This window comes from Cinclus cinclus, chromosome 1, assembly GCF_963662255.1.
Source record: "Cinclus cinclus chromosome 1, bCinCin1.1, whole genome shotgun sequence".
Lineage (NCBI taxonomy): Eukaryota > Metazoa > Chordata > Aves > Passeriformes > Cinclidae > Cinclus > Cinclus cinclus.
Window position 1 is genome coordinate 128,792,814 of NC_085046.1, and position 21,696 is coordinate 128,814,509.

Consider the following 21,696-nt stretch of genomic DNA (forward strand, 5'->3'; position numbering starts at 1 on the left):
GAGGCAGAGGGGCGGCTGCGGGGCATACGCGTCGAACTAGTGACTTCGGAAAGAAAACCACCGATTCCACAGGGGAGCCGTCAGGGCCTTTCCGCCGTCAGGGCCTTTCAGCCGCCAGGCCCGCCCAGCCGCGCTGGCAGCGCCCGGCCGCGAACCCGCGGCCGCTCCGCAGGGCGGCGCTGCTGGCGGGCGGGGCCCCGCGCGGGCCGCCTCCCAGGGGCCGGGCCCGGCGGCCATCTTGTGCAGCGCCGGTGGCCGCGGTGCCGGGCGGGCCGCGCGGGGTCCCTGCCGAGCGGCCGGCATGAGCGCGGAGGCGGCGGACCGGGAAGCCGCCACTTCCAGCCGGCCATGCACGCCGCCGCAGACGTCGTGGTTCGAGTTCGTGCTGGAGGAGGCGCTGCTGGAGCAGCACCTGCAGAAGCCTTCTCCCGGTGCGTGCCCTGCTGGCCGTCGCCTCCCCGCGGCCTCGGGTTCGGCCCGGCCCCGCTGCCCGGCCCCTGCTGGGGCGGGGTCGTTCCGGGGGCTCTGAGGTGTCGGTGCAGGGGCTCTGCTGCGGTGCTGGGAGCGGGGGCAGAGGGAGCCGGGCATTGCCCGCGGCCGTGCGGCTGCATTTACCCCCGGCAATAATGCGGATATTCTCAATTCGCATTATCTTTCCTGTTTAATAACTTCATTTCTCTGTTTTCTTGTGTGGTAGATCGCTTTTCCTTTCGCATATGTGAATGTTGTGTGCGGAAGTGTTGTTTGTTCGGTGGGAAGCGCTGCTCGTGAGCATCATTGCTGTTCGCTGCTGGTTTGGTTTTCTCCCTTTGGAGGCTTGTTAGTGGCAGGAGCTGAAGTCCTCCGAAAGGTTCAGTGCCGAAATTGCTCTCTGGACCCGGAATAAATAGAAATCTCGTCTGATGTATTATAAGAAAGTGACCATATTTAAAAGTAGCTGATCTTTAGACAGTCGTAAGTGGTACTCATCTGTTTCAGTACCTGAATTCTGCGATGAGGTGGAGGAAACAGGAAAACCTGGGCCACTGTTGCCTCTACAAAAAGTCAAATTAAGCATAATCTATTTTAGATCTTATGCTTAGATCTACACTTAGATTTTATACTCTCTTTTGTAATTGATTAAGTAAATTGTTAATACTCATTTTGTGTTTCACGAAGTTCAGTGAGAGTATAAGAGATACGGTTTGGCCTCTTTTCAAAACCACTCAAAGGTGTTGGCTGCCTTATTGGAAAGGAGACACTGGGATGCTTTTTTGATGCTGTTTTTTTAACAAATCTCGAAGTATTTTCTAAATGTGTTCAGAAGTAGTAGCGATTGCTTGTAAGTATACTTTATGTGCAGAGAAGAATTATAAGTAGATATATAGTTTTTACAACAGTTCACTTGTGATTTCATTAGGCAGCATTTATTTTCAGTAGATTCAAAAGTATTGAAGCATAATTAATGCAAAATAGTGAAAACAAATAAAAGGGTGAGAATATAGTTACCATGGCCAAGTGAACTTTAATGTTAAACAAAGATATGTTAATAGTCTGATTTGAGTCAGCCCATGCAGGACACCATTTGGGATTAAAATCTACCAGGTAGCAATGACAGCACTATAAACACCATGGATAAAAGAACCGTGTTCATAGCTGGGGGGAAAAAAAAAATCTCTGGGCTTACAAAGAATTTGAGGAGCAGCTGTGTTTTTTGCAGACCCGCCACCTGTGCAGCTGATTGTTCAGTTCTTGGAACAAGCTTCAAAACCATCAGTGAACGAACAGAACCAAGTCCAGCCACCACCTGACAACAAAAGAAACCGCATTCTGAAACTTCTTGCTCTCAAAGTTGCTGCTCATCTGAAGTGGGATTTGGATGTATTAGAAAAAAGGTATAGTCTGTACATCTTCATGCTAAGTTTACTAAATTGAAGTGGCTTGAGATACTTATTTTGAAAAATGGATATCTGTCTTGCTCCCTTTTGGTTGTGCCAGTTGAAGTCAAGTTTTATTGTAGCTGTAATTTAGGAAACAGTTTTGATATAGGCAGTGTGTCTGAACAAATCGACAGTAAAAATAAACAGAGGAAAAATAGCATGTCTTAGACATTAAGGTATGTACATGTAAGCTTCATAAAGATGAATTGGGGGTTATGTTTTCTTCAGTGACAAAGCTAGTGTAAGTTTCATCATTCTGGCATGCTTGAAATTGGAGGTCTTGCTCCAATTTTGTTGATGTGAAGAACTCCATATATCTGTGAACTAGATCACTGAAGTGATTGTGGTTGAAATAGACAAATCCCAGCTTTGCATCTTTCCTTTAGAAATTTCAGCTGAAGAATGGTCTGATGAGCTAGAACAGTACTTCCCTTTGGCAGTGCACATTAGGGAGCTGCACTTCACAGAATCACAGGATGGGTACAGTTGGAAAGAACCACAGTGGTCATCTGGTCCAACCTCCCTGCTCAAGCAGGATCACGCAGAACACATGGCACAGGATTGTGTCCTGGCAATTCTTGCTTACACTTAAGTATGGCAGGAGTTCTGTATTCACACAGGTCTCTTTCCTCCTTTATCTGTAATTTAATGTAGAATCTTAAGGGGCAATAATTGCCCTGTTTCTAACTTGCATGGAGTTGTAGAATCATTTAGGCTGGAAAGGTGCTTTAAGATCATTGAGGCCAACTGTTAATCTGACACTGCCAAGTCTGCCACTAAACCATGTCCCTAATTGCCATATCTGCATATAATTTAAATACCTTCAGGGTATGGTGGTGATTCAACCACTTCCCTGGGCTGTCTGTTTCAATGCCTGACCACCCATTTGGTGAAAACTTTTCCTGAAATTCAGTCTAAACTTCCCCTGGCACAACTTGAGGCCATTTCCTCTCATCCTGTCACTTTCCTGGGAGAAGAGACTGACCACTCACTTGCTACAACCTCCTTTTGGAGAGCTGTAGAGAATGATAAGCCTTCTTTTCTTCTGGCTACATACCCCCAACTCTCTCACCTGTTCCTTGTAGAATGCTTCTGATAGAACACAAGACCTAAAGTTTATTAAATGGAAATCCTGGTTTTAGCTGCCAGAAGTGTAGTTTTGCTGCTTGTTTTCAATATTGCTTGCAAAGAATGCACATTTTTCACAAGATCAAAGGTACTTTGGCAGTAGCTGGTCTAATTTCAAATAATGTCTAAATTAGTAATAGTATTTTAGTTGTGTTAAATTATACCACAAAAGCTTGGAGCAGTGCAGTCCAGCCTGCATGTTTTATTTTATTAAAGAGTTCTGTCCCAGCTAAGGTATATTTTACTTATCTCTATTAATAAAGTTCCTGGCCTTAGCTTCACTGTTTACTTCATGTGAGTGAAATTTCATTTGTGATGGAAATGGGATTGTTTGCCTTCAGGGAGTATGATCTGGAGCTGCTTTGAAAGAACTTATTATTAGCTGGGTCATGCTGTTACAGGTGACTGATTATTCTGGTAAGGTGCCTGTGTGGGCTAATGCAGTGGTTCACAGTAGAAGTTCAGCTGTTAGGGCAGCTGAACTACTGCTTGGGCCTATCCACTTAATTTATGCAGCTAATACTGGTAACTGCTTTACATACCTGATCTCAAATGCTGAATAAACATCCATGTGATGTTAAGTAATAATCCAGTATTGAATAGTAGTGTATATTGTTTAACATTCCATAGGTAGATGTACTCTATGAAGTGTCTGATGCTCTCTCTCTTATTTTTTCGTAGCTTGTCTGTTCCTGTATTGAACATGCTACTGAATGAACTACTGTGTATCAGTAAAGTTCCCCCAGGAACTAAACATGTGGATGTAGATCTGTCCAGCTTACCCCCAACCACTGCAATGGCAATACTACTCTACAACAGATGGTAAACTACTACAAGGCAATAATATAAAATCATCATAGAACAAAGCGGTGTTTTCTTTTATCTGTATAATTGTACATAGAAGGAGAAAGAATCCTAAAGTACTAATAAATATTGTGATCTGTTGCTTGGTTATAGTGAAGGAACTGAGTCTGAAAAGCTGTTCTAGAGCTGGTTTTCTTCCCTAGAAAATAGTCAATATAGTGATTTGAAATCTCTCCTTACAAATATAAAAATCTTTGTCTTTCAGCTTTCTTATAGACATAAGAGCATTTCTTAACTGCTAAACGTGCTCTTGAGTAAAGGACGTATTCTAATGGTGTAACGTTTCTGAAATGGCAAACTGCAATTATCAAGAAGCCTGTAATCTGCTTACTGCACTTGTGAGGCTAATACCATTCTTTGCTTATTTTTTTCCCCTATGTAGGGCCATAAGGACCATCGTTCAAAGTAGTTTTCCTGTAAAGCAAGTGAAACCTGGTCCACCACAGTTAAATGTGTAAGTTACAGAAATAATTCATTTGGATGTCATGGGTATTTTATAGTCAGGAATGTAATTTCTAAGTGGATTAAATCATGTTAATAACATACAGTTGCTTCCAATGTCTAGTTGTAACATGGGAAACTTGGATTTATTTCAAGTATATTCTCGCTTTCCTGTCAGACACACTTGATACATATACTTGTCTCTTGTTCCACTCTGTCCATGTTATAGTCTCTGTGACTTTGTCATGGCAGGGAAAATCATGGGAGGAAGGGAGATGACAATTTGCCTTGGCAGAATGTTTATGTTCAAGTTTAGATAAGGTACATTTCTTGCATTCTTTTGCATCCCTAACTTAGAGTATCTTGTGTATTATGGTTGTTTTTATTACACCAGTTTGAGGTATTTTGTATGATAACCTAAGAAATAATAAAGTATTTTCATTTGCTTTATTAGGCAATAATTTGTAATTGAAAATCAGTTTTGCATTTTGCCTTCTAGAAACTGTAAGGCTTTAGTAACAACATGTCCCTGACTTTTATGTTACAGATTTCTGCAAAAGTATCTGTCTACTTCTATTGGAAGTATCTATATCTAAGTGATGCTTTTCATATGTTTTATATTAATTTTATACTTAAGCATTAGACCATACTTGTTTGAGAGAGTCTGTTAAATGTGTTGATTAAACATACTTATCTTCCTTATTTTACTATAAATATTATCTTGTCCTATATGTATCAGAGTCTGAATTCTAAAAAAAAAATCTGTGTGGGAAAAGAATTTTTAAATACTTCTAATTTTTTATGTAAACATGTGAACACACTTCTGCCCCTGACATGTATGAGAAGATTTATATGTTGAAGCTTCATGAGACTTGAGGCTGTGGAAGCTTCCTTTATTGTTTTCCTATTGAATTGGCATTAGCAATCTGATCTTAAAAAAAGGCAATGATAACTTTGCAGCTTTTTGTTTTATTGAACCACATTCTCATACAAAACTAGCTTTTCATTATATAGTTCTGTATTTCAAATACAGATAGATAAGAGCAGTCAGTGGTCCTGCATAATGATATTCAAAATGTAGTGAAGCAAAATCAAGCTATTGAAAGAATAAAATAACATTAAATAAAATAAGGTACAGATCTGCCTAATAATTGAACTCTTTACTTCTTGTGTTTAACTTGCAGTATGAATCACATTCAGCAAGAAAAGGAACTAACTGAAAATATTTTGAAAGTGGTGAGCCTCTTTTCCCTTATTTTTGTTCAAATTTATATATAAATATGAATTTCTTTATTGTACAAGAAATACAAAAGCCAATTCTACATGGCATAGAACAATTGTTTAAGGACTTTTTAAAAGTACTTTACTGGACTGTTAAAATTGTAGCATTAACTTAAACCCAGAATTAAACTGAAAACCAAGAAGTTAATTATTTTAATTATTTAAATTATTACAGTTGAAGGAGCAGGCTGCTGATTCCATCCTGGTTCTAGAAGGAGCACTTAAACTGAACAAAGATCTTTATGTCCATACTATAAGAACTCTGGATTTATTGGCCATGGAACCTGGTATGGTGAATGGAGAAACAGAGAGTTCCACAGCTGGACTGAAAATCAGTGCAGAGGAGATACAATGCCAGGTAGCTCACATTTTGTACTAAAGCTTCGAGTTTATATCTGTTTCTTTAGAAAAAGTGTTAAGTAATAATATCGAGGTAAATTGCAGTATTTTTCTACAGATGTTCTCTGTGTTGTTTTGGGGGTTTTCTTGTTCGTTTGTTTGTGAGTTTTTGGTTGGTTGGTTTGGTTTGGGTTTTTTTTTTTGTGTAAAGCAATGAAATAATGCTGGCTTCATTTTTACATTAATAGAACTTTTTTAAATCATTGTAAATATTGTGGCTTCCCACCAACCTCACTTTCTCCCCCTCAATCCCCTGAAATAACTGATTATTATATGGTGAGAACAGTTTGCTGCATTGTACTCAATGATTATGGGAAAATCGTTCTTTAATTTTGTAATGCTTATGCAGAATTACTCAGACTGAGATTGCAGTTAAAGAGGAAGCAGTTGAAGTATGAAGAGTAAGGTGTGCAGTGTATGTTGGTAAACTAGATAAAAATAGGAATAGTCTAAAGTACATGCAACATTTGAGCTGATGCTGATACTTAATCTTGACTTGAAACTTGATGTCCAAGACTGTGTGTGTGATACCAGTGCTGTTTGCAGGTTTGCTATGATTTGGGTGCCATCTATTTCCAACAAGGATCTACAAATGCAGCTGTTCATGAAAAGGCAAAGGAAAAGTTTTTCAAAACAAAGGAGTTGATTGCAAAGGTAACAAGTGTTCTTTTAACATGTGCATTCAACTCTTCTGTAAAAAAAACTTGTCTAAATTATTGCGTCCTTCTTTAGCAGTTTAATAACTCTTAACGGTACACAGAGATTTTAATGAAACTTCCTGAAGTTTTGACAGTAATTTTTTTTTTCACATTGTGTCTGGTTTGAAATTATATTAATAGATTGCAGTATATTGCTCCTTTGTTCTACATTTTGTAATGAATAGTCTTTTACACAAATTGTATTGGTGCAAAAAATGCAGAAACATCTCCAGTGCTAATAGTAACACGACTGAGCAGTACATCCTGTGTCCATGGTGGTGATATGTTTTTGAGGAAGGTAACCATACAGCACTTCCTATTTTTTTTTTTTTTAATCTAACTTTCCTGTGGAAATCAGATTGCCTATGGTCTGACCTTTTGAAAAAATACATCTTAATTTATAAGTAAGGTATGCTTCCTTTTTTCTTTTGCTTCATATTTATATTTCCAAAACCTCAGAACTCCAGTTTTTATTTGAATGAAATGTGTACATGCGCATTCTTTTGTTCTTTGGCTGTTACTTGGGGAAATTGTGAGTCTCTGTTTCTGAATCGAACACATGTTTCATAATACTTCAACTGCTAAGATCTCATGTAACTCTTACTTTTTAGAATGGCTCATCATCACTTCATTTTACCATAGATGAAGAACGGTTAGCTGGGTATTGTCAAGCTTGTGAAGTTCTTACCTCATCTTCTGATGATGCGTCTCAACAGGCAACTCCTTATAGTCAAATCCACAGCTGTATGAAATCTGGCAAATATCAGGTAGGATGTCTAAATAAACCCATGTATGTTTGAGGGGTTTTCTTACTGTTCTGTGTGGATGATTCTATTTGAACTGGTATGGATTTTAAGAAATTTTAAGTGGTAATTTAACCATTAACATACTGGTTTAAATCATATGTGTTTAGGAATATAACATAATCTGGTACACATTAGATTAAAATAGCTTGGATTCCGCACAATGGTAAATAATTCCTGCTATCTGAGATAAGGGATTTTCAGGTAGATTCTAATTATTTGGGTTTCAGGGAGTGCTGATACTTAAATGTGCAAATTTGTTCTGGTTTTTTGTGGGTTTTTCTTTGTTTTTTTCTGATGATAGAGAAATTTTTTTGTTACTTGATTCCTTTTTAGTTGTTCAGTGAATTTTAGTATTAAATATGGATGTGAGCTGCTTCTTAGTTTGATCATTTTTACCAGATAAAATAATTTTCTGTCTGTTTCTTTTGGATTATGCATTGACTGTTCCAACTGTGGTTTTGTTACAGGACTTAGTGAAGATATTCCTTGAAGATAACCTAACCCTCAGTTTACCTGAACAGTTCAGACTATCAGTGCTCAGAGAACTCTTCCAAAAAGCTCAGCAAGGGTGAGACATTCAATAATCATCAATGTTCAGTGATTATGAAGGGCAGTTTTCATTAGTTATGTCTTTTGTGGAAAGTATGTAAAATCTTTTAACAACAAAATACTTACATCCAAGAAACTTCAGCCTTCATTTCTATTAGCAATGGTGTAAATGAAATTTTACATCATACCACAGCTCCTTAGTTGGATCTCACTGTGGCCATATGTAGGAAAAACATAATGAGTATTAACAGTTAATCACTTTACTGATTCTTAAATTTTTTTTTTTCCACCTGCTGTGATACCACTCTTTGTTTGTCAGAGCTATCCTGTGATCTTCAGTTTTGTGTTCATGCAGGAATGATGCTCTGGATGAAGTTTGTTTCAAAGTCTGTGTGTGCAACACGGTCTGCGATGTATTACAAGGTCGAATAATTGATATTCAGTTCTGTCAACTGTTCCTGAAACCCAGCAAAGAGAAAATAGACTTCCTTCTGGAGGTAAAACATTAATCTAAAATTAGAAGTGAAAATGGTATTTAGTGAGAGATTTCTTTCCCAGCATAACTGTTATTATTGCAAGTGATGCTCAGATTTCTGAGGCAGAGAAGGGTAACTTCTCAAACATTATTCAACTTGTTTGCAGTTATAGTTCCACTCAGTGATCAGTTCTGTATCTATTGTTGATAGCTCTGTTTCCATCTGTTGGGGAGGATCCAGTGGTGAGCTGTTACTTCAGCTTGTATTTGAAATCGCTGCTATTCCTGACATTGTTAAATTATATGGAGATATTGCTGAGTATTTGTTTTTGTGGAACAAAGAATCAAATTCTCCAAGACAGAGAGAATGAGTACAAGAAGTACCCATGAAAGAGGGTTTTCCGTTTCCAGCTTTGTTGTAGAAGTTAGCATATGATAAAGTGATCCTGAGTTACTGTTATGTGTGAGACCTACACTGTTACTCTTAGTGAAGCTTTTTAGGAAACTGTTACTGCTTAAACTAAACTTAATCCTTTTATTGCTTTGCTGTTATTTTAATGTCTCTTATTAATTAGAGCCTAGTTCTTTTCCTTGTCTCTTCAAGTATGTGGCAAAAATTAACTGACAGTACTCTCTACTGCATATCAAGTAAAAGCTTGCATCAAATGCTCATATTAGGACTGAAACATACATCTAAAAAATTCTTGCAAGCTGACAAATTCAACTATCTAGTTATTTTTCAACTGCTGGCTTAAAAAAACACCCAAGTCCTAGTGAATCTTACTATTTTGCAATTAGAAATACTTAATTTTTAAACTCATGTGCTGAATTACCTTGTGAGGCTGACTGATAGTTGGCACTCAGCATCAGTGCTTCTGTATACCAGAGGTATACAGAGGAAAAAGGAATGTGGATTATCTTTGAGGGAAGATCACAGTTGTCTGAAACATCCTGTCTTGTATACAGGTTGAAGGAAACTGATCCATATGTGATGGCAATAGCTTTTATCAGGTTTATTTCAGTGACACTCTTATTTCACCCAGTTGCACTGAGATTTCTTTACCAAGCTTTGTCAGTCAAATCTTACCTTACTTTCTTTGGCTTACAAGAAACCCTTGAGAGCTGGTCTCATCTCTACAATTAGAGTAACAGAGTAACAGAATGACAGAGTTACACAGAGCACTACAAATACTGGTTTGATTCCAGGTGAATTAGGGGAACCACCCAGCAATGCTGCTCTTAGTTCCCATGCAACAGCACTTGAGCAGATTCAAAAATTGCTCTACAAAGTAAAAACAACAGACAGGCCAGAAGAGTTGGGGTTGTTGAGCCTGGAGAAGTAAAGGCTCCAAGGGGATTTTGGGGCACCTTCAGGTACCTAGAGGGGACTGGAAGAAAACTGGAGAGGGATTTTTGCATTTTGCTGTGGAATAGGACAAAGGTAATAGGTTCAAACTGAAAGTGTCAGGTTTAGATTAAATATTAGGAAGAAATCTTTTACAGTGAGGGTGGTGAGGCACTGGAACAGGTTACCCAGAGTAGCTGTGGATGCCCCATCCCTGGTAGTGTTCAAGACCAGACTGCATGGGGCTTTAAGCAATCTGGTCTAGTGAAAGGTGGCCCTGCCCATGGCAGGGCTTTTAGAACTGGATGATCTTTAAGGTCTCTTCCAACCCAAACCATCCCATGATTCTGTAAATTTGTTGCCTCACTTGAGATAGAGGTTTACTGGCTATTACTACTAGTGAGACAGAGAGCTGTTCAGTAACACTGGCTGTAACTAAATATTATAAATGTTCCAGGTTTGTTCAGGGTCAATAAAGTTGGAAAATGCTTCTGAAGAATTGAAGAGAAGAATGGCAGCATTTCTCAAGTATGTACCCATACTAAGACAATAGGAATTTGCACTTTGTAAGCAATGTAATACAGCACAATAAATATTTCAAGAACTTGTAACTGGAAAAATAAGCACTTTTTTTTTCTGCTTTTATGTACTGACATTTTTATTTGTTTAGAAACTTGTGTTTGGGCATGGAAGATCTTCAGTTTGTCTTCATGATTTCATCTCATGAGCTTTTCATAAAACTGCTGAAAGATGATGAGCGGAAGCTGCTCATTGACCAAATGCGGAAGAGATCTCCTCGAGTCAATCTGTGCACAAAACCTGTGACTTCTTTTTATGATATCCCAGGTAATTTTCAGTGTTTTCATTTACTTTTGACCAGACAGTGCCCTGTTTCCATGATGAAAACCTTGAGCTTGCAAAGTGCAGGTCTGTTCTCAAAAAAGTTTAGAATGTTTTTAGAGAGAATACTTCCTGTTGTTAGTTGGTGCATGCCCAGCTTGTTCAAGAAGGTGGCTGTTACTTGCTTGTATCTCAAGTGAGTGTAATTGGCTCAGATGAATGTATCCTAGGTGGCAGAGTGGGAGAGTATGGCATTGGTTTGAGCAAAATGTGGCTGACAGCTGTTCTCAGGAAGGGAACCCTGCCTCTGGACTTACATACACTAATAATGTATGGTAAGCTGGAGTGGCATCAGGAGTGTCACCAGGAGCACCATCTGAATGAAATTTTAAGCCTACCAAAGTAAAACACAGGTCTTTTCAACCAGTAATTTTCCTGATACAGCTGGTTGTCTGTGCAGCTGCACAAGTCAAGACTAACAGGAGGTGCCACATGGATCTAGAAAGGACTTATCTTTTCAGCTCTAATGCACTCTTGCAGTAACTTATAGACAGTTAAGACAATGTGTATTTTCACTAGGGCAGTATAGGAACACACTTTTAATGCAGATCTTGAATCTGTTGCTTTGCAATAGCAAGAGTACTTAGGGCTGCTGGAGTGAGGAAGGGGGCTTGCAAGCAGCCCTTTAGGTCAGGGTGAAGGTAGCACAGGGTGTTTGTGGAAGGACACAAAAGGATGGCTGGACCTATGGAAGCATGATGTATCTGCTGTTCTTGCTATGTTCCGATTGAAGTGTTATATATTGAAGAATTGTAAGTATTTACATTGAGAAGAAATGTGCTGGAGACCTGGTTGCTTTTCTTCTAGCTTCAGCAAGTGTCAATATTGGCCAGCTTGAGCATCAGCTCATACTGTCTGTGGATCCTTGGAGGATTCGTCAGATCCTAATTGAGTTGCATGGTATGACCTCAGAACGCCAATTCTGGACAATTTCTAATAAGGTAACTTTGTTCTTGTGGTCAGGAGAGACTATAATTCAAGTATATGGTTAGGTATCATATTGCATGCAATAAACATTTTCTCATAGATCCTCAGGGTGACTTATCTTTTTCCTCTCTGCATAATGATGATTTAATAAGAATGATGATACATATCGAAACTCATGTTCTATGTGAAGGGTATTACAACAAAACCTATAACCTTTGCTTTAAGGAGTTACTGGCTGTATCACAAACTTTCCTTATGAGAAAAGATGTTTTCATAGCTTTTGGTGTTAGTATTCTGACTAAAACTAGTGTTTTATCTTAAATTTCTGTCATTAGAAGGTGAGAGCAGGAGAGAAGGAAGACTTTTTGTTTTAAGTAAAGATTTATTGTCTCTTTTTTTTTTTGTTTCTCCTTTTAATTCTTGCATATTCAGAGTGTGAACAAAGGGTAGTTGGGTGTTTTTATTGTATTTCTAAATGAGCCATACATTACTTGTGATTAGATGTAAAGACAGGAGTTGGCAGTCATTTTCAGTATTTGGGGTTTGTTTATGGTGTTTTGAACAGTGATGTGAATTCTAAAACTTGTTTCTGTGCAAATGTCCTATGCGTTTCTCTCCCAGTGGGAAGTACCAAATGTTTACGGCAATGTTATTTTAGGAATCAAAGACAGTCTGACTAGGGATTTGGTCTACATCCTGATGGCAAAGGGATTACACTGCTGTGCCATAAAGGTGAGCAAGCCATCCGAGCTTACTGGTTGATTTGAACAATTGAATCTTAATGAAATGGAAAATTTGGAAGGCCCCTTTTTAGAAAAAAAACTGAAAATTTGGGAGGTGAGGGAGGTGTTGTAACAAGATCCATGTGTTGTATAATGGTTAAGTATTTCTGTCTCTCAAAGTTCCATCAGCGGAGCAAAGATAATGGCTTTCCAGTGAGTTGGGCCTGGAGATAATTTCCTTAATATAAAGTTTTGATTTTGTTGTTCTAAATCATGTGGCATTTAAATCCAGTGGTGATTTGATTTACTGATATGAAGTGCTGTTCTTTTGAATAAGTGTTTTACATAAGGAATTTATTGGAATGCTGTTCTGTTTTCCTTGTAGTTAACAAATTTGCTGAACTGCAACTAAAACAAAATTGTACCAAATATACCAGTAGTTGCATGTTTTTGCTTAAACTCCTTATTTTGTTTCCAAAAGATTTGGAACTCTTAAGCTTAATAGCAAGTCCAAAGGAGTCTTAAATAGGCACTGTGAGATGCTTGAGCAATTATGATGCTAATGGATGCCAAGGCTGGTTCAGCCAGGATAGAGCTGATTGCACTTTAGCTTGTACTGTTTCCCCTTAAGAAATCATTAGGGATCATTAATGCGTATAATTTTTATTGCAGGATTTTGTCCATGCAAAACAGCTTTTTGCTGCTTGCTTGGAGCTTGTGACAGAGTTTTCTCCAAAGCTCCGTCAGGTCATGCTGAATGAAATGCTGCTTTTGGACATTTACACTCACGAAGCTGGAGCTGGTGTTTCTGGAGAACGTCCTCCTTCTGATCTTGTAAGCAGAGTCCGAGGATATTTGGAAATGAGAGTACCTGGTAGGTCTTTCCTTTTTACTGTGTTTCCTAGGATAGAGTGTTGCACAAACCTTGAGACAAGGGGTAAAAAAAACCACAGCAAAATGAAACAACTTTGCAGATTAACCACTTAGGTATGTAAGTGGGAAAACAACACTGACATAGTTGCTGTTTTTAATAAGTCTTTAGAAGTTTCACTAGTTTTTGGAAGCTGGAAATAAGCATGATGCCTAGCAGTGCTAAACATGGACTGTTCAGTGCCACTTAAGGGACTTGAATATGATAAACATGTCTGCACTTCTACCTGAAAGGTTTTGCTAGTTGTTAAAGCTTTATCCTGGTTTCACAATGAGAGAAGTAACATCATCTGATTAGATGAAACCCTTGTTGCTTCTGATTTCCAGAGGTGAGGTTTCTTGTAGGGCTAAGCATCATATTTTCCTGTGTGAGCTGTGGAACAAAAACAGCTGGTTAGAGGGCATGAGATTTGCTTGTTTTCATAAACCACCATTTTACAACACTGTTTTCTCAAAAATAAAAAAGTTAAACAAAGAATCCCTTTCCTTTCAGATATTCCTCTTCGACAAGTTATAGCTGAAGAATGTGTTGCCTTCCTGTTAAACTGGTGTGAGAATGAGTATTTGACCATGCAAGTTCCATTACCTCTGGTTCAAACTAATCCTTATGTGAAGGTAACAAGTCTTCAGTCTCGAAGCTTTCTCAAAATGTAATTGACTTTTTTCTGTTGAAGTATTTTGTACTTTTCAAAGCAAGTACCCTTCTGCTGAAGAGTGTGAGGTTTTGTAGCTGTAATGAATTAAGTATGGAGTAGAACATAGTAGGGGTAAGCAACAAGCATGTTTAGCACTTGATAAAAAACATGGAAGCTGTGCTCCAGGAGCACATGAAATCTTGGCTGCCTGCTAAAGTTGGTTCCATAGGTGTGTGTGGTTATGATCCATGATTGAAATGCTGTAGCACTTCCCTGAAATACTCTCCTCAGCTGGAATTCAGCCTAGATTTGTGCAGGAGGTATGAGAGGTGTGCAGATTTCTGGTTTAATGTCTGAGTTCTTTTCTGTTCCTAAGATACTTGTGTTCCAAATGCACTGTAGGAGTTCCATTCTTTTACCCAACAACGATGCTGAATTTTTGGAGACATTCGATCCCTTCGTTATTTGAAACTATGTTTTCAAAATTGTTTCACAGCAATGTTTCAACTTCTCAGTTAGGCCCTGGAATAGAAGGCAGGTCATATTACAGAACTGGTTCATTTTTACCCTACTCTGCTTACCTGTGATACTTCCTAATTTCTGCTTTGGGGTTCAGCTTTTTTGTATAACATTGTGCCAGTCTCAGTTAAGATTAATTACTATATGGAACTTAAGTGATGTCTAAAGAACTAGTCTTTGTAAAATGGTATTTTATGGGGTTTAGGTTTTATGCAGTATGTAAGTTTGTTCTCTGGAGCTTGTAATAATGAAATACACACCAAGGAAGCTAATAAATGGAAAAATGCTCTGTTTAATTCCTACTTTTCAGCTTCTTCATCACTGTTCTTTGCTGCAAAATTTAGTCACATTGCTTAGTAGCTCGTAATTTAAAATCACTTGCTTAGCTGTTTTAAGTGCCAGTAATTCCTTTACTGTAGATGATATGCAGAGAAGCCTTAGTTCCTTTATTTCTTCTGTTGCATTGCATAGCTGGGCCAGTTGCTGGCTGCTACATGCAAGGAACTGCCAGGTCCTAAAGAAAGTCGACGCACAGCTAAAGATCTCTGGGAAGTGGTTGTACAAATCTGCAGTGTATCCAACCAGCACAAACGTGGCAATGATGGAAGAGTGAGTTTGATTAAACACAGGGAGTCTACACTGGGTATTATGTACAGGTATGTTTTCTAAAATTATTTTTGAAGATGGCTTGTTTGATCCCATGTTCTCATCAAAAATTGTCTGGATTCCACTGTCAGAGTGATGGCAGCAGCTAAAGATCTAAGTGAAAATCCTGTCTGCTGTAGGAGTTGGGTATTAGCAGGGATGTGTTGACCTTCATTTTCAGAGGCAGAAAAGGAGTGTGTGAGAGGCAGCTGTCTGAGCAGAAACTGAATAGCTGGGCTCCCATTATAACCAGTGCAGATCTTCCAGTGAAGTCAATGGCATCTAGAGGGCAGTTCAGCTGGTGGGCTGGAAGTGCCTGCTTTAGAATTATATATTATTTATTTTTATATTATATAAATAGAATTATTCTGTATCAGTTTTATACTTTTATAGCTGTATCAAGAACATAGCTCACAGCATGGGTATCTATACTTAGCTTTGTTTCTGAGTCTAAAGCTAAATGCTTAGTCTTGGAATGAAATTCTAGCTCAGCTAAGCTCTGCAAGGAGTAAGAAAATCAAATTATTCAGGTCAAGAGTTTTCTCTGTCAGACACCTTGGCAGTCTTAGCCTCAAATGACTGATTCAGGACTCTGAGTTGTCCAGTGTCCAGTGATTTGGCCTGTTGCAAAGTCTGAACCTAAATACAAGTTGTCTGATGTGGTACAGTTTGGCATGTGTGATTGTGTTGTCATTTGGCATGTGTGAACAACTTTTCACATAGGAACCTTGGGAAGGGTGTCTCTGTCAAACCTTGTGTCTGTGTCTTTGCCTTCCCTGAGCTAATGAGGTTAACGTGTGCTAAAGGCCATCTGAGTTTGCTTACGCTGCTGTGGGGCAGGTGTGGGAGGGTAGAACGTGCTGTAGCTTCTACTTGTGTACTCTGGCAAGGAAAAAGAGTACAGGTGTACTCCAGATTACTGAACCTTTCATGACCCCTCTGATTCAAATAGTAAAGGGCAATGACCCTGTTGTTGTTATGGAAAAGAAGTAGTGAAACCTTTTCCAAAGGCTGTCCTTGTCTTCACTGTCACATGGTGACAATTTCTGATGTTCATAAGAAAATCAAAGTACATTATAAATTATCACTGTGTACCTTCTTCTGCAAGTGTGCAGGTCATTGTTTCAAACCTACCTTGGGGAATTGCAGAACAGTTCAATTGGTTTCCTTTTTAGAATCAGTGGTTGACTTCTGTGATTTTCATGCCTTTTATAGCTTGATAGAAGAACATACCTCTCATTTAACCTGTTTTTAGTGTAAACTATGCTACTTATTGTATTAAAAGTAAATGGGCTGCTTGAGCATTTTCATTTACATGCCCTGTAATTGTAAACTTAAGAGGTGAAGGGTTAGCAGGTGAAGAATTTGCTCTATTGGTTCTTGTTTTAAGTGTGCATATATTCTTTATTGTGAATGATTACTTACATGGGTATTTGTGTTCCGAATTTAGGAGTGAACTGTTGTCCTTCATCAAAAAGCTTCGGGTAAGTCACAGTGATGTTGAAAATGTTTGCAACCAAGACTTCCTTTTGGTGTAGTATTTTTCTGGACTTTTTGTGTTAAATTCCAGAAAATCTAACAGTGATGTGGGTGTTTTGTATGGCTGAAAAACATCTGAATTTGCTACCTGGCATACAGCAGTATGGAATAGCTTGTAAAAAAATTACCCTGAATTCTGATGGAGATCTTTACATTGGGAGTGTATTTTAGTGCAGCTGTCACGAAGCAAAGCATTCCTTTTGGAGGGAGACAGAAGCTTCTCCATGCATCATACTAAGCAGCAGAAGAAGGAGTGAAGTTGTTTATAGCTTCTCGGTTTGTAAATGCATAGAAAGTTGTAGTAAACCTAGCTTAAGTTTGAGGTTAAGTAGTAATCACAGAAACAACATAAAGATGTGTCAAACCAAATGTAAAGTTTATATCCAAGGAGTTATTCAGGAAAATCTGAATTAATTAAAAACTTTCTACAGAAACATAATTGCAGTATCTTTGTGTTGCAGGTCTCTTAACAAAATATTGTCCTATTTCAATAGGAAACTGTAGTGATGGTGGAACTTCTTACATAGTTTTAAAGCTTGGAGAAGAAAGTGGAGTTTCATCAGTTCATGGGAGTACTGTTTTTTTTTTTTTTTTCCTCCCCTACAGGAGCCATTGGTTCTAACTACAATATTGTCCCTGTTTGTCAAGCTTCATAATGTTCGGGTTAGTATATGTCTTCAAAGTCTTTCTTGGTTTTCTTGAAATGTTTCTTGTTGTGATTTCTTGTAACATCTTTTTCTTCTTAGGAAGACATTGTGAATGATATTGCAGCAGAACACATTTCTATCTGGCCCTCATCCATCCCCAAGTAAGATGATGATGAAAAACGCTTTTTTCAAAATACTGTATGTGATGGGTTTGGTCCCAGTTACTGTTAGTGTTATTTTTCCATGTAAAGGCATCACTGCCCCCATTCTGTCTCTAGGAAGGTTGGTTTGAGGGCATGGAGAGTTTTGTTCATGAGAGTTTGATGGTCCTGATGGAAATATGGGAAAGAAGAAAGAGGAGAAGAAAAAAAAATTTTTTTAAACTGTGTGCTTTACTGAACTATATGTAACTATGTGAACTATGTAATGCTTTAATATGAAATCAGTAATATTTTTGAGCTGTGTGTGAATAATAGTCAAAATAGGAAGTGGCAAATGGTATGTATAGATTTATTCTGGCTGAGTTGAACTGTATTTCTCCACTGAAATTTAGAGGCTCTGTGGGGTGGGGTCTCAGAATCTGGTTTAATTCTGGCTTTTTGTTCAAGCCTGTGAAGGCAGTATTTGTTCAGTCAGATTTACTGTATTGTAACAACAGTAATCTTAGTCAACATAAGGTCTTTTCTGGAGGTATTCGTGCTTCATACTTAATGCAAGGTGCTTTGGACTTGATGGGTGATCAAATTAGTGGTTAAAAAAACAGCACTAAGTTGGGAATTACTCTTCTTTCTTTTTTCCTTTAGTCTTCAGTCAGTGGACTTTGAAGCTGTAGCTATTACAGTGAAAGAGCTGGTCAGCTATGCCTTGACTATCAATGCAAACAACCACTTCTGGTTAATTATTCAGGCAGATATTTATTTTGGTAAGTGAAACCAATGTCTGTGTTTAACATGTGTGTACCTTGCTGCTCTGAGATTCGTTTGACATAGCCCTCCTTTTATTTCCTTTTATGAAGAGAAGTTGAAGTGATACATGAGGTTAAAATCTTCAGAGGCAGTGGTGTAGGTGGATTTGTCTGGGAAGGTGTCTAAGCCCACAGATAGACTGAGCTTCTGATAGATCATGCAGACTTGCTTTTAGGGTAAGGGAAACTTTAACAGTTACCCTTAACTTCACTTTTCTAGTGCAGTTGGTCCTTGAGTGGTGTAATTGTACAAACCCATGGCATTTGAGTGTTTTATAAGTGAATGGAAAGTTGTGAGTAGTGGTTGCTTTTAAATGTATAGATCAGCTTCTGTGGACCACAAGATGAGCAGAGGGGAGAGGATCTGTGTTTTATATAGGGAAGTATCAAGGGTTTGTAAATGAGGAAGCATGAGGAAGTTTGTAAATGAGGAATAGCTACAGCTTTATAACCTTTAGGGTGAGAGTTAATCCAGTGTTCAGTGCTGTCATGTTATATGTGGGAGAGTGATTCAGCGTTATAAACCTGTTTTTCAGTGTTTATTGACTGTACAAAGTGCAGCAGCATCCCAGCAGGAGGGCATTTATGTAGAGAGCCTCAAAGCTGGTACCTGAAAGAGCAGTGGTTGGAGCAGTGGCAGTGGTCTGTATTTCAGCAGCTGTGGGCAAGCCCCGGGAGGCTGCTGCCTTCTCCCCAGATCAGGAAGGGCTTACTGGGAGTAGAGGAAGTGCTGAGCCACCAGTGCTGTTCCTCTCACTCATACCAACTAAACTCCTTCACTGCCCTGTGTGTGCTTAGCTCCATTCTGAGGTTGATGGATTCTAGATCAACTACCTGAAAACATAAAAAGTAATCCCTGAAAGGCAGAAATTTGCTGTGGTGCTAGTTTTCCTGATTGTGTAGTTTTTGCATATACCACTGTGTAACCACTTTGTGTGTCCATACTTTTTAAACAATGAAAGACAAGTAATTTTCTCAGTGGAATTCAGCTGTGAGATAAACATCTGAATAATTCTATAAACAATTGATCTGAGTACTAAATAACTGCTGTATTTACTTTTGAGACCTTACTTTGCTTTTTTCCCTTGGCAGCAACTAATCAGTATTCAGCAGCCCTTCACTATTACCTACAGGCTGGAGCTGTGTGCTCAGACTTCTTTAATAAGATGGTGCCACCAGATGTGTACACAGACCAGGTGAGATAAAGTGAGATTTACAAAAATCTCTCTTTAGATTCAGTCAGTATCCTGATTCTCTGTAGAGACAAAACTGTCCAGCCCACACACGTTGCTGTAGCATGTGAGGCGTTGTATCTCGATACATTTAGGAATCCTGGTCATTGGTCCTTTTTCAGCTTCTTTCTTGAAAGCTGTAGAAAATCTGAGACTTGTCCTTTTCTGAATCACAGAAGGCTTTTCTGTTAGTTTATAGAGCCTGCAGAGCTATGTGCTGAGAAAGCACTGTGGGACACTAGTGGAGTAGAGAGCAAATGGAAAAACCCAGAGCAGTCACTGTGGGGTGTGCCCATCCCCAGCTCCTCCCTGCAGAGCCACACGGTGCTGGGCAGGGCTGGGGGCCAGACCCACTCAGGACCAGCAGCCCTGCCTCACCAGCAGTGCTCACCTGAGCTCCAGCTGCTGAAAACATCTGTCTCCTACTGAGCTAGAAATCTCTATAGTGATGAAGGCTCAGTTCACCAGTGTATGTGCTAAAGCCTGGGTTTTTTTAGGGGGTGGTAGAATGTAGATAGCTATTTAACTATAACTGGTCCCTTGAATTTAAAAGAAAACTCTAATAAAAATTGCAGTTTGTTTTCCAAAACAAGCATTTTAGAATGTGTTTTGTTTTTTAACCTTTCTGTAGGTGATAAAAAGAATGATCAAGTGTTGCTCTTTACTCAATTGTCACACCCAGGTAAGAGGTGAAACATGGCACTAACTAAAACATTTGTGTAGAAATATTTATATAGGGGATAACTTTAAAAAAGACTGAATTCACCTTGCTTTCAATCTGCAGTAGAGTAGGTTTTGTTACCTTTGCTTCTAGGCAGTTGCAGGAGCAAAACTAATAGGTAAATAAGCACAAAATTGGAAATGTAAAAAGTAGTATGGGTGTTTTGTCCTACTTTTCTCTGATAATGTAGATTTAAATTTTTTTTCAAGAGAGAAGGTAGCTGTAGGGTCCTGGTGGGAATCTGGTCTTGTTTTTCATAACTGCAGGTGCATTTGCTGTTCTGTGGGGTCAGTCATTCTCCAAGACGTAAGCACGCTTGTACTGGGCTCTGTTTTAAAAGCTCTTAAATGCATTTGGAAACCTGGGAACTGTGTCAATCCCTTCTGATCTAAGTCCCTTTTTCTTTTAGCTGTTGTTACTGTCAATGTCAGAATGATCTGTGTTCAGCTGCTCAGAACTTGCCCTTGGAAGCAGGGTCTAGATTAGGTCTAGAAAAGGAGTGGAATGAACAAGGCAATGGGTGGAAAGTTTGTTTGTGGGGAATTTATGCTGTCAGAATCACTGTGAGTTTCCTTACAGGTAGCTATTTTGTGCCAGTTCCTCAGAGAAGTAGACTATAAAACTGCTTTTAAGGCACTGCAGGAACAGAACAGGTAAATGTTTCAACAGAGATTATAGATGCTTAAACACAGTATGTGACTGCATCAGTTAACCTACTGTGTCTTTCAGTCATGATGCCATGGATTCTTACTATGAATACATCTGGGATGTCACCATCTTGGAGTACTTGACATGTATCCTTTTGCTGGAATACCCCACATGCTGGATGTTCACAGCTGGAAAAAGACCATTACTTAAGTGACTTTTCTTGACTTGTCCTCAGATCTCCACCACAAAAGAGGCGAGACAGACAAGCGGCAGATAGCAGTAAGTTAAACCAGGGTGCTGGGATTCCTTTAGAGTCTTTTTTTTTCCCCTGAAATTACCTCTGAAAAGGTGGTTTCAATTCCAGTTTTAATTTTGTCACACAATTGTTTTAGAATCTGGGTGCTTATATAAAGTTGCAGCTGTAGGGGTGGGGTAGTAGGGCAAGTTATAGAAATAAATCACCCCTGGAACTAGTGCTGAAAATGCCTTGAAATGAAACAGCTCTACTGGAAGGCCTCATGCTGGTTGTGTCTCCTCTTTTGTTTCAAGATAAAAGCCATTGGCCAGACAGAGCTGAATGCCAGCAATCCTGAGGAAGTCCTACAGCTTGCTGCACAGAGAAGAAAAAAGAAGTTTCTTCAAGCAATGGCAAAACTTTACTTTTAGGCTAATGCTGGAAGACTATTACAAAAATGTGCAAAAGTGAAAAAATCTTTCACAACTTTATTTTTAAAAATTCATTTAAATTTTTGTACAACATTT

The 21,696-nt window shown here is 38.8% G+C and overlaps 1 protein-coding gene across 2 annotated transcripts; it reads left to right on the top strand.

Annotated features, from left to right (window-relative positions):
• Window positions 1-263: 263 nt before the first annotated feature.
• Window positions 264-21,693, top strand: INTS8 (integrator complex subunit 8). Of its 2 annotated transcripts, XM_062490246.1 has the most exons (27): window positions 264-431; window positions 1,700-1,874; window positions 3,729-3,869; window positions 4,294-4,365; window positions 5,537-5,588; window positions 5,809-5,991; window positions 6,579-6,686; window positions 7,342-7,497; window positions 8,004-8,104; window positions 8,441-8,582; window positions 10,363-10,433; window positions 10,576-10,751; window positions 11,613-11,746; window positions 12,354-12,464; window positions 13,127-13,328; window positions 13,878-13,999; window positions 15,010-15,194; window positions 16,634-16,667; window positions 17,329-17,385; window positions 17,469-17,530; window positions 18,173-18,291; window positions 19,426-19,529; window positions 20,197-20,247; window positions 20,866-20,939; window positions 21,016-21,080; window positions 21,170-21,213; window positions 21,484-21,693. In XM_062490246.1, the coding sequence occupies exons 1-27, from the start codon at window positions 302-304 to the stop codon at window positions 21,598-21,600; spliced, it is 2,988 nt and encodes a 995-aa protein (XP_062346230.1). In that variant the 5' UTR covers window positions 264-301; the 3' UTR covers window positions 21,601-21,693. The 2 variants fall into 2 exon arrangements, 1 of the variants encoding a protein (XP_062346230.1); XR_009933070.1 differs by lacking the exon at window positions 20,866-20,939 and having other exon boundaries at window positions 21,484-21,499.
• Window positions 21,694-21,696: the final 3 nt, after the last annotated feature.